A 12,999-nucleotide genomic window follows, 5' to 3' on the forward strand; every position below is an offset into this window, starting at 1 on the left:
CTTCTGCATGAGAGTCACAGTGCAACCAGTCACTGTCATTTTAAAGTAGCTAAATTAGCCTCAGGTCACTCAGATGGGGTGACTCCACGGGCAGTTGCATTGGCAGGTGAGAAATGGCAGCAGACATCAGTGTTTAACATGATATGCGAGAGCTCAACATAATCTTCAGTATTTCTACTGTATCCTGTAAAAGTAACATTTAATGTTTTATATGTATTAAAATACATTATTGTATTTTAAAAATTGTTACTTTTTTATTACTTATGTAACTGAGTAACCAGAAGGACTATCAATATCCAAGAGCATCAGTTGGCAGTTGTATTCTTGTGAAGCTTGAAACATGTGGACTGCAAATGATAAGGGTGTGCTCTAGAACCGCAGGACAAACAACTGTGCATGACAGTCTTTGGGAGAGCTTATTACACAAGGTTTTTATTTTTACAGCATACGTGAATATGCCCAAGTTATACAGGCTTTTAAATTTATTTTTTTTTTACAAATTTACAAATTCTTCTTCTTTTACAAGAAATGTAGTAAGTAGCATTCTGCTGCTTGTTGCATGATGAACAATGAAGAGGTGTCATATGCCTGCTGGGTCAGCCCGTAGCCTAACCTGTGCTACTGCACCCTATAAGAAACTATGTTACAAGTGTCAACTGCTCTGCACAAAACACACAGCTGCATTTACCTCTTGATACCAGAAAGGCTCCCTCTAACAAGTCAATTTCAATGTAACACTAATCCTCTGGCCATTGAAATGCTGTTCAGATTGTTTCTGGTGAAAACCCCATGCTCTGTTACAGAAGTCTATTTCTCTTATAAATATTTTTAATTTTGCAAAAGGTAAAAATGTACTCATCATAAAGTTGTTATTGAGTAAATCTGCTAAATTTCTCTTTAAAAATACCTACGGGGAACAGAAGCATTGACTTCCTCACTGGCAAAAAATAATATTTTCCCCTACACTCCGTAGGAGAGAAACTTGAATAATTTTAGACACATTGGGGGGGTTTCATCATTCTCAACAGCGTTCCTGGGCATCTGGTTGTACCAGCTCACAAGCAAAATGCTCTGCAATATTCTTGTGCTAATACGAGAGAAACATGCTTTTCCAAGGAGCTAAGTATCAGATGGTATTGGAGAATGTGAAGGTGGAAGCTTCTCTTTCTAAAAGCTGTAACTCGCTGTACCAGAAACCGCTACAATTATCTTTTTGGCAACTCTAAGGCAAAGTGTCAGTGTTCTATTTAATTTAAACACTTTCTCTCCTACTGTGCAGATCCAAGTACAAAATACATGACCAACGCAGAACTAGATCCCAGTAATTTATTAAAAGTTATCTAAAGCAGTTACTTAAACCCAAACAAGAAACACTTCCCAAAAAAAACCTGCAAAAACAAACAAGCAAAAAACCAAGCCCAAAGGCAACAGATACCTGCTCTCTCAAAAAAGCTCACCTTCATTGAAGAAGGAGAGCCAATGACCCTGCATGCAAATACATCAGACTGCTATAGGCAATCTACAGCACAGTCCTCAGAATAAAGCACCTTTACCACAAACTCAGTATAACAGTGCTCTGGTTAGTCCCTGCGCTCATGGATTAGTGAGACAGAACAGCAGCTCACATTTTATCAAATTCACAAAATGTGCACCAAACCTTTCCGACTATTCAAAAGCCAAACGTTTCCAACATAAAATCAGAAAGCATTTCTAGTATTTTTTTAAAACATATACAAGGCTCACTGTTACACATGAGCTATTAAAATACCTTGCAGTCAGAAATCTTACTGAGATGCATCAAATAAAAGTAACATTATTTAAATGTAACTTTACTGCAAATCTGAACACTGGATGCTCACAGCTAACGAGAATTTTTATGCACCCTTTAAACAAAAGCAAAACATACAAAGATTTAAAGAAATTAGCTAACTATGCTACTATTTAACTTTCCTACAGATCAAGTGCTCTGGTTCCCAACCGTCACTTTATTTAAGACCAAATCACTCAATCTTCCATGCTTAAAATTTCATTTTCTAAAACCTAACACAAGTGTCTCCCAAGTTGGGAACTTCCTTAAAAATAGTCTCTATCAAGAGACTACAACTTTGACCAACCGACACATAAATTTAAAGGCAATACTTCAAGGCAATCTAACTGTTACAGAACATACTAAGAGAAAGCATATAAAAATCACATACAGTTCTTTACTTCAGAATGGAATGGTAACTCTATAAACTTGGCACTCAAAAAGCCAGTTCAAACTACACAGAAACACTAAGTTGAAAGCTTCAGCATATTTTGAAGTTCATATAATTGTTTCACGAAGGCAGTGACCAGCTAACAACAAACCGAATACACTTTACTGTGTACATCAGTCGCTAATGACTACACCTTCAACATGCAGACAAAATAGCAAACTTCAGTTTCAAACGTTTCCTATGCTTATTCAATCTGCTGTACACAATTTTTGTCTAACAGTCACCAGTCATAAACACTAAGTTTCCCGTTTTCTAACCTGAGCATATTAATCTCCTACCACCATCCACAATTTAAGAAGCCATTACATACCTGCAGTTAGGAGGAGGATCAAGGGTTATTTCAGCTAGCTCCTTCTGGATTCTGTTGGTGAAATGAGAACAGACACAAAGCATTTGAGATAGTCTATAGAATAAATCAGGGAATTACACTGCCCTCTACCACCATGCAGTTAAATGCAAGATTGGCTTTGCCTTCAGTAATGCTAACATGGCTGCTTCCTCTTTGTTCTCAGAGGCATAACCCAAATCCCACAGCTGAGAAACTTTGCAGCTTTTTTCCTGCTACACGCTGCGTGTAAACAGAACACTTACAATTGAGTTGGGTAGAAATGTCCCACAGGTATTCAGAAAAGTAACTCTTTTCCACATCCGAGCACTTTTTACCAGAGAGATTTTCTTTTCAAGCTAATATGCAAATGAGGAGGGGGGGAGTCTGCACGGGCAGATTTGACAATGACTTTAAACCAGCGTTACAGACCTGTGACTGAGGCTCGAGCGAACTGCACTGGCAGCAGACACACTCTTTTCACGATATTTTACCTACTACTTCACAGTGCGTTTAAAAAGCGGATTTGCAGATCTGCCAGGCTGTCTCTGTTACTGGAACAATCTCTCTGGATCAACTTTGCTTGTCTCCACACCTTCTGCTGCCTTTCCTCCCCCAACCTTATACAGTAGCTTTATTTACATGACAAAAAGTGATATAATAACTTGAAATAATCTGTGCTTAGCTTTACTCTATTACAATCACTCCCAAGGAGTTAAGATCTGGAAAATGAACATCAAAAACATCTTGTCAATTTAACATTTTAGTCAGGTACCTAAGGGGTGCAATTTCAAAAGACACATGTTAAACTCCTCTCAAAAATATCAAGTAAGACTTATCTTCACAGAAGGACCCATATGAACAATGCTGTGAGTTTCATGCAAATAGCAAGTGTTAAAACATGAGCTAACAGAAACTGCTTCGGATGTCCTTGCACTAGTACCAATAAGTTCAGTAAGCCCACTGAACTATCTGAGATGTATGGAATTAGACTTGCAACAATTAAGAGATATAAAGGCAAGACAGGAAAACTCAGTGTCAAAAGCCTGCATCTCAGGCTTTTCAAATAAAGATAAGTAACACCAAATTACAAAGCCTACATAGTAGTTCCAGAACTTTTTTTTCTTTAACCAGTCCTATTTCAAAGGGTTTCTTCAACAAGCTCAAAATTCACTAAAGCCACTCAGTCATTCTCTGCAACAATTTTGACACATTTCAGAAAGTATTTACTAAATTTAAGTAAAATACAAAGTATTTGTATTACTAGAGTGCTCCTAAAGTCTGAACTACAGCATTCATGCTGAATAAGCAAAATTTGAAGGTACTACAGCTATTTTACAACTTTTCCTGCTACAGGATACTTATAAATGTTTGTAAAGAAAAGCAGCTCCAGGGAAAGGACTGAAAAGTTGTTTCATCTCCAAAGATCACTGGAATAAAGGGATTTAAAGTTTGCATATTTCATACAGCTGATCTTACGGAAAAATTACCAGAGTACACATCGTGAGAGCCAGACTGCCAGTAACCTTACATGCCAATAACAGTGCAACTAACAGAACTAAACAAGATCTCTGAAGATTCTCATATTTAAAGGTAGAGGCTACCTGTACAACCTTGTAGTTTAAATCCACAGGTCCTAAGGGAGAAAACTCAGCTAAGTTTCTCCTGAAAAAACTGCAGAATGAACCCATTAGTTCAAGGTGTGTAAGACTCTCCAGCATATCAACATGAGAAGCGAGCCATGAGGCCCACATCAGCCACTGGGGTTTTGCGACTTCTGTAATTAGAGAGCATTGCCTGTCATCAGTCTACAGACTATAATAAAATACACCAGGAGGACTCCTCCCCATACCAGTCAGGCATGGAAATCTAACTCAGAAAAAGACAGCCAAAGCTGATGCTCTGTCTCGCGTTTTTGCAAATATAAAACACATTTAAGTGTCCACCCGCCCAGTAAGCCTGTAAGTTACCAAGTTCTGTAACAACTCTTCAAAAGACATATGACAAGTCTGTGTAATTTTTACCCCAACAAAGGTTGGATTAATGAAAACACTGCTTGGCAGGCTTCTGTACTACCAAAGTTGGTACTTCACTCCCCTTCGCATAACTTTACAAGAAGAACCGCGCTGCCCTGAAAAGTGCAATGCAAGTACTGTGACTCCAAATACTGTGCAGAAATACTACAGAATGTTTTACTCTCCCCTTACCTTTTTGCACTTGTAGATAGCTTAGCAGTAGTTTTGCTGGATAGTTTGGTGTTCTTCTTCTGCTGGGTGGCAGAGGGTTTTCGTTCTTCTTGCTCTTCAGGTTCAGGTGCAGGTGGATCCCTCTGATCAGCATCTGAACTACCACTGCTGGTACTTGGACTTTCATCATCTGACCTCTGCCTATCACTGGACATCGTGGGGAACTTTTTTGGGGAAGGAAAAGAAAAGAGGCACAGTTAATACAACAGGCAGGACTCTCTCCTGTCACTTTCCAAGTTCCACTGACCATTGCCTATCACCAGACATCATAGGGAACTTTTTTGGGGAAGAAAAGAGGCAGAGTTCATACAACAGTCATGACTCTCTTTTTCCATTCCCCAAATTCCAGAGAACAATTTGAATAGGTGTCAACTCAGTTTCAGTGAGAAATTAATCAAAATATACCTCTTTGTCTCATCCCCAACGGCTGCAGTTTGACAGCTACAAAGCAATATTTACACTTCGGAAAATACAGATATTTCCAATTTTTAAACCCACTCGCATTTTTTTCATACTTTAAACAATATGCCAATTGTCGACTTTGTTCTAAGGCATGAGACAGATTTAGCAGGGTACTTAGGCAATGAACATTAATAACTTATGACACATTGTAAATAACAGACCTCACTGAAAATGTTTTTTAAAAAGTCACTAATACCCTGTAAATATTTACACTGGAGCAGAGCATTTTATTGGGTCCAAACACCAGATCCCCCCTCTCCCCCTCTCTCCGAGAAAATACATTGCCAGTAACACTTCGGTTGATTTCCGATGGAAATGTACACTTGCTCTGTGCATTTAAAGGTCTGGCGCGGGGGGGCTGGGGCGGGGGAAAACGGGGTTTGTTTTTTTGTTGTTGGTGGTGGTTTTTTTAGGAAGGGGACAAACCCCGCGGTGCATTTAAAGCCACTGGGGCAGCAGCAGCCCCGGTTATTTACATGGCCAGCAGCGAGAACTGCATTTGGCCACCACAGAGCTGCCGGAGGGGGAAGAAGCATAATTCAAACTGCACCTTCTGCACAGCTCTCCCCTCCGCCGCTCCCCGCGCAGCTCCGCCAGGCAGACCGACATTTTTCCACCGATCGGGAAAGGCGGGGGTTGGGGGGGGGGAGGAGGGGGCTGCCCCGGCGGCCGGGGGGGCCGAGGAGGAGCGGCGGGAGCTGCGGCAGGGCTGGATCCAGGCGGCCGCCCGGCCGCGCTTTGTGGGGAGCGCCAGCCCGGCTGGGCTCGGCTGGGCTCGGCTCAGCTCGGCGGGCGGCGGCGGCGGCTCGCCCGGCCCCGCTCCGCACCGTGCGTGTGCACCAAGTGAGGCGTGAACTCGGGCCGGCCCCGCGCCCCCGGCCGCCGCCAGGCAGCGAGCGCCGAAAACAAGAACAAAGCTCCTCTACCAGCCCCCCCGCCTCCTCCCCGCCTCCCCCCACCGCGCTCGCCCAGCCGCCGCGGCGGCCGCCTCGCCCGCCGCTCCCTTACCTTCGCCGGCGTCCTGTCCCGCTGCTGGGTCGGAGGGGCGGGATGGCGGGGGGCCGGGCCGGGCCCGCGGCGCCCGAGGAGGGGACGGAGGCGGCCGGGGGGCTCTACGGCGGCGGCGGCGGCTCTGTGGCCGGGCAGTGTGGAACATTGAGAGCCGGAGCAGGGGGGGACGGGGGGAGGCGCGGTGCGGCCCCGCGGCCGGCGGGTGGCGCTGGCGGGCCCCGCTCTGCGGCGCGGGCTCCCGCGGCGGGCCGGGGGGCCGGGGCGGGGGGCGGCGGGAGCGCGCGGCGGAGCGGGGGCGGGGAGGGGGCTCCGGCCGCCCCCGGGATCCCCCCGCCCCCGCCCGGCCCCCCCCCCCCCGCCCGCGGCCGCCGGCGGAGCTCCCGGCGGGCGGGGGAGGGGAGAGGAGAGGGGGCGCTCGCTCCCGCCCGGCGGCCGACGGGGTGCGCGCAGGCGCGCTCCCGCCGGGGCCGGGGGCGCGCGTGCTCCGGGCCGGGCAAGGACAAAGCGGCGGCGGGGGGGGAGGTTCGTCCCTCGACGGTCCGAGCTCGGCGCCTCCCGCAGAGCCCCGGTCCCGACGGGCTCCAGCCTCCAGCTCGCCGAGCCCTCCCGCGGGAATGGCCGCGGGCTTTGCCAGGCCAGTGCCCAGCCACGGCAAAGACCAGGGGCCGTGGGGTCTCCCCAACCCTTGGCCTTGTCAACCGCCCCACCTCACACCTCACACCTCACCTCGTGCTTTGCTCCTGGTGCCAGCACAGGGACACTCAAGAATGGGACAACTGGTGGTTTCTCACCAAAAAATCCCTGCCCTTGGCACATTGTCACACCTGGGAGCTGAAGAAACACCAGCCACCCTGCTGGGGTGCCTCACCACTCTCAACAGGAGTATTCGGCGTCAAAACCAGAGTTAGTTGTTCCATGAGCAGCCACTGTGCCAAATCATAAATGTTTTAAAGAGGAAAGGGGATAATCGATAGTGGTTGTGGTAGGTGTCACAGGAAGGTGGTAGAGGATAGAGATGTAGCTCGTTTTCCGTCCCATCATGGATATGTGGTGCTGGTGTACACTGGAACAGCTTCTCATGCCCTGTGCCCGGGCACACTATGTGCCCAGAGCAACCCACTAACTGAGGGAATATAAATATTCCAAACACTGCAACAAAATCTGGTTTTGTAAAAGAATATCTGTGAAAAGTAGATGAGGTTGTGGATAACCAGAAAGGGTTAACAATTACTGTAAATGTTTGTGCAATTTACATGAAATCTCAAGGCTAACATTGCTGTCCAGTACAAGGGCTTTCACCTTGATGGCTTTTACCTCAAGGGCTTTCATTAGCAACAGCCTAATGACTTAAAACTACTGTGTTTTCTTAGCTTGTACAGGATCAAGGGGTCAGAGAGCATATATTATGCTCTAGAGGGAATAAACAACCGGTGTGTCAGGGAATACCCTTCTCTGGGTAGCTGAAGTTAGCTCAGTTGAAAACTATGCTGAAGATTTGGCAAGAGAATTGAATGATGTGATGTGGAGGAATACTAGAGGTTTGTTTGTTAAAGTAGGCTATAGAGAATTCCCAGATCACCACTACAGGCAATTTGCCCCTGAGGTATGCTGTAGAAAATTCCTAGCATAAACACTATCTGGCATGATGAGCAATCTGGGCATAATTAGTAAAAGGGAAGCATGGCAATATTCCTCCCCCCCCATTCTGTTGATGATGCTCAAGATGAAGCTTGCTGAGCTTTGAAAGTCAGGATTATTTAAAATTTTATTTTATTTCAGGTGAAAATTTGCAGTCATCCAAAAAAAAGTACTAGAAGAGTGTGCACTACAGAATGAAAGTAAGTAGATTGGTCAAGAGTTGCACACCACATCAGCTACTACATAACATGTAGTGTGGTTCTGTGGCTTTCAGGGTATAAAGTGAAAATTAAGAAAGCCCATTTAACAAAGCCTAATAGAAAAGCCAGCCTAGATTTTATTTTTTTCCCAGTCTTTTGTACTATATTAAAACAGATTTACTACAGCAACATGGATATACAGATATTTATTGGATTGAATAGTCATTTGACATCAGGTCTAGAGGATGACACTTTGTTCTTACTTTCCTTGGGTATGTTTGTTGTGTTGTCATCCACAGAAAGAATGCTGCACTGAGAGGTACAGTACAGTTTGAAGGAGAGGGAGAAATGCCAATTGTAATAGTCATTGTTACAAATCTACTCTACTTTTTCATATCCCTCATGATCTGACTTCAGTGTAATTTTAACTGATGTACCCATCATGAATGCTTTTCTCTGTCAGTTTATTGGGTGCTCAAGTTTGGAAGTGCTGCTGGCATTGTAAACTGCAGAGTCTTCCTAAGGAAGTCCTGGGCACTCAGAGTGAGGCCTACGTTTTTTTCCCCACTCACTTGCCTTTGTTGTTTGTGTTTTGTTGCTGTTTCGTTCTCTGAGTTTGTTTTTTTTAAGGAGCCCTGCTTGCAAAGGTGGTCAGAAGCTCAATGCCTTTTCGAGTCTGTCTCCATCCCTGCTCTGTCAGAGCACAGTTTCTGGTAGCACACAGAGGTTTAACAGCTGTCTTGGGCTGCACAGACATCTGAAAATATTTTTCTAGGTTTAGGAATTCACAGTTCAGTATCCTCCATCTGACTTGAAGTTCTTAGATAGCAAACAAGGCAATGCCTGGGAGTAGAACTAGGGTGAAAGGCATTTTCTGCTTCTCAGAAGAAAACTGTGAGGGATAGAAAAGTCATTGCTTGATCTCCTTGCCCCAATCCTTTCAAGGGTGTACAGATGGTAAAATAAGGCCAGCATACATTTTTCATTATTAAGAGCAGCTCAACTGAAAATACTACTTAATGTTTACAGTTGTATACTTCATCTTCTTTATCACAAAATCATTGTCTCCTGCAGTAAATACATCTTCACCTAGGAATGCATCTCTCTGTTTTATGTGTGTTCCCATTCCAGATTGTGTTAAAGCCCCTGTCAGAGCCCTACTGCAGTGCCACAGATAGATGAGCACAGGCTGCAGAATCAGGAAATGAATAAATTTTTTTTTTTTTTTCAAAAAAGTAGATGGGGTAAAATTTAGATTGTTTTTATTAGTAATTAGTGTCATAGTAGCAAGTCACAGTAGCAAGTAGTACTCCTTGTAAGGTAGATCTTGTACAAATATCCAGCATGTCTTTTCCCAAGATAATTAAAAGTTTTAACAGAGTGCTAGGAAAGTAGATTAGGCAAAAAACTTGGGCCAGGAAGAGATGTAGTGACTTACAGAAGTGAGTACAGGAATCCTGCTACAAAGTCAGTAGCTGCAGCTCATCCTATCATGCCTTAAACTTACAATCATCACCATAAATGTGATTATTCTTACATTGTGATGCTGTGGATTCTTTTGGGTTTATGAAGGAAAAACAAGTCCCTAAAGAACAATGTCCCTACTATGTTTCAATTAATTTGTGTCCTTAAGAATTTACAAGAACAGCAGAGAAATTAAGTCAGTGTGGCAGTGGACACCAACCATTAAGAAACCACCTCCCGGTCCCTTTTTCAGCTGGTGTTTAGCCCATCTGTTGGTTTTGTGTTGCCACCTTACAAATCCTGGCATGGGAATATGGTGGAGGAAGGATGGGGAGGGGGCTGGGGGGAAGAGATGAAGGCAAAAGCCAGAACGCTGCTGTGCTTCAGTTGTTCTTTTTTGAAGAATGACTTTTTGGAAGCTGCTATAGCTCAGCAATAGTCTTGAGACTGTGCTAATGCAGCCTATCACAATGCCTGGAACTTGGGATGCTTAGAGGAGTTTTCAGGATATTTTTACCTTCTCTGAATCCTTATGCGCTTGAATAAAGCCAGCAGGAGAATTTTACCAACTGTTTTCTAGCACAGGAGTTAGCTGTTCAGCCAGGGTTCTTTATAATGTTGAATAACTGCTGTATCTAAATCCATAGAAAAATACTTAGCGGGCACTAAAGCACTACAGATATTAATTAATCTTCATTGCAATCCTGTGAAGTAAACAGTAAGTCCTACTGTTTGGTATACATTGTATTTGACAATTGTATTTTACACACTAAAAGACTAAATGGTCAGTTGGGTACTGGTTTTTAATGGGCAGATTGGTATTAAGCACTTAAAAACATAACAGGTAAATGCATGTTTTTGAAGGACAAAGTCATGTGGAAATGTTTGTATTTCAATGTTCCCAGGGAGTTCTTGTGTTCTATTGTGTAAATTCTTTCCTTGTGTGTGGATTATTGATGCAAGAAAAAAACACAGTGGCCCCTTTGGAGTTCCTCTAGTCGTTCATACGAATCAAGTGTCTGTGCATGTCAAATGAGTATCAGTGCTTTAAAAAAAATCCATAGTTTATTTTTTATTGAAGGCAGCTTGTGTTCACAAGCTTTTAACCTCTGTAATTTTTATTCTACTTGGAAAGCTGTAGGAAAAATGAGAAAAATTAAATAGAGGAAATTCAGGTGGGATTAGTCCATCTACTGGACAATAGTAATTCATATGTCATAAGGATATTTCCCTCAATAAATAAGCATTATTTCACCTGCAAGCAATGTCACAAAGAGAATTTTTTTCCCTTGGCATTTTAATTGAAAAATTATCTTTGATGTATAGATATGGGTAGTTTCAGCTTGCACATTTAATTTTTAGTGCAGTATCATGAATGTTTGACTATAGTAGAGTAAAATGTAAATACTGGCAGACTTTTACCAGTACCAAAGTGTGAGAACAATAGTTCTATAAGCAACTTCATAAATTCTAGAAAATGATTTTGTGGTATATATTCAACGGTACAGTGTGTAAATCATAAGTTAGGGAAAAAGAACTTGGCTCTACATATACAGCCCTGGCAGACCAGCATTTTTGGAAAACTTTCAGTATGAAATCTGCCCCTTTTCTCACACTGGGTGTAGTAAAATAGTATTGTCATTCTTGGTGTGTGTGATAATCTGCTATGAAAGGTGTTGTAATGAATAATGTTGAAGGCCTAGTAAAACTCTCATTTCCCTGTTACAAACAGAGATATTCCACCCTTAAACCATCTCAGACTGAATTATCTGTAAGTATATACACAAGCATATATTTCAGTGCTATCTACAGACTGCTTAGATTGGAAACCTTTGGCTCCATAAATGCTTTGGCTTTAAAAGACCAAGGTTTGAGTGCAAGCAGAAAGTTAATAGGCTGATAGTAACAGAGCCAATATCCTCATTCATGCCAGCTGAAGGAAGGCAAGATGATTATAAAGTCAAACTCACTTGACTGAGATGAGGTCAGAAAGAAACATACACATGAGGTAGGCATTATTCATGAGCTGATGGATGTTTTTATAAAAAAGTAATAATTAAAATTTACATGACTAAATTGGCCCATCCTGAGAGTGTTATTAAGAAAAAGGATCCTGGACAGCTCCTTACTGCTTCAGTCTGACTAACCTATTTATTTCCCTGGGGTTAGGTGGGTAAGCGATTTCCTTCGTCACCTTTAGGGCTGGTGACAATTGGCACAAATAGCTTTATCTGGCTTATCAGCGGTTTGACACTTCAGTCCCCATCAGGCTCTTCAAATTCTGACATCCCATGGAAGAAGAAGGAACCCATCAGCATTTAAAGCAAATCTTACAAATTCCCTGAGAGCAGTCACACCTTTTAGTGATGAGTCACGGCGCTTTACATTTGCCTGCCTGGAAAGCCAGTGACACTTCTGAATGCACCCTAATTATAGGGAAAGGCCCATACATATTTCCCATTATCATGTCTGCACCGGATAAAAGGCCAGCTTGGCTGATGCCTGTTCTACAATAAAGAAGCAATACTTTTTTAGCTATAAAGATCAGTATTACCAAAGATTCCTGTGAATTTGCTTTTTGACTAGGAACATTATTGTCTGCATTTATCCACTCCCTTCCTGCTTCAGGAGCCCTAACCTCCCACAAAGGGACAGGAAAGACAAGTCAGGGCCCTATCATGATAAATCACCCCTGGAAATGACTGGGCAGGGCTGATCTTCCACAGCCCAGACTCCTGAGTGTCCTGGGCAGTTTCTGCAATAGATGTAGGTGTTGCAACTCGGAGCAGTGTCTATTGTGTCCTGGTCAGTGGGAGTTGTTCCCACAGCAGTTGTAGCAGGAGCAACTGTGTGTCAGGAACTGATCTCCACCCATGGTAGAGGTGAGGGCTGGGATGGGAGGACAGCCCTAGCTGAACACTCCACATATTTGATCTGTTACCTCCTGTGCTGGAGCAGTCACATCCAAGAGGAGAGCCTGGGTGGTGATGTCTTAAATAATTGCAGCTGAAGCCATCTGAGATGGGAAGTCAGGCCCTGGAGATACAATGGCAAAACTCAAGGGCAAGAAAAGATTGGATCCTCAGGGCAGGTAGAGGGTTTCTGTTTGTCATTCAGCGTGTTGAACTGTTTCTCTGAAGTATTTTGAGTGGTGAAGTGGTGCAGACTTAGCAATGAGCTGCTTTTAGTGTTACAGTCATTTTTATTACCCCCGTCTGTGTGATGTCAAGATGTGACTGTCTTCAAGTAGCTATTTTAGTATCACCAGCCGGAAATCTTTGCCCAGGAAAGAAATTATGATTAGCAGGTGTGAGACCAGTCTGATTTTAGTATTGTCTCATGGTTTCAACAACAAACTCTTCTTTCAGCTTTTGTGTCTTTTTGTAATGAGAATT

At 43.4% G+C, this 12,999-nt stretch overlaps 1 protein-coding gene across 2 annotated transcripts in view; it reads right to left on the bottom strand.

Moving 5' to 3' along the window:
• UBE2E3 (ubiquitin conjugating enzyme E2 E3) overlaps positions 1-6,424 on the bottom strand; it is a 58,083-nt gene extending 51,659 nt beyond the window's left edge. Inside the window, exons 1-3 of one of the 2 annotated variants that reach the window (XM_017838814.1) lie at positions 6,300-6,424; positions 4,791-4,993; positions 2,569-2,619 (exon numbers count right to left, since the gene is read on the bottom strand). In XM_017838814.1, coding sequence (XP_017694303.1) covers positions 2,569-2,619; positions 4,791-4,984 — 245 coding nt within the window. In that variant the 5' untranslated portion in view covers positions 4,985-4,993; positions 6,300-6,424. Of the gene's footprint in view, positions 1-2,568; positions 2,620-4,790; positions 4,994-5,841; positions 5,895-6,299 lie in introns of those variants that run through there. The other variant, XM_017838823.1, reaches the window with a different exon arrangement.
• Positions 6,425-12,999: the final 6,575 nt, after the last annotated feature.

The sequence above is a fragment of the Lepidothrix coronata genome, unplaced genomic scaffold, assembly GCF_001604755.1.
Source record: "Lepidothrix coronata isolate B3197 unplaced genomic scaffold, Lepidothrix_coronata-1.0 Scaffold7, whole genome shotgun sequence".
NCBI lineage: Eukaryota > Metazoa > Chordata > Aves > Passeriformes > Pipridae > Lepidothrix > Lepidothrix coronata.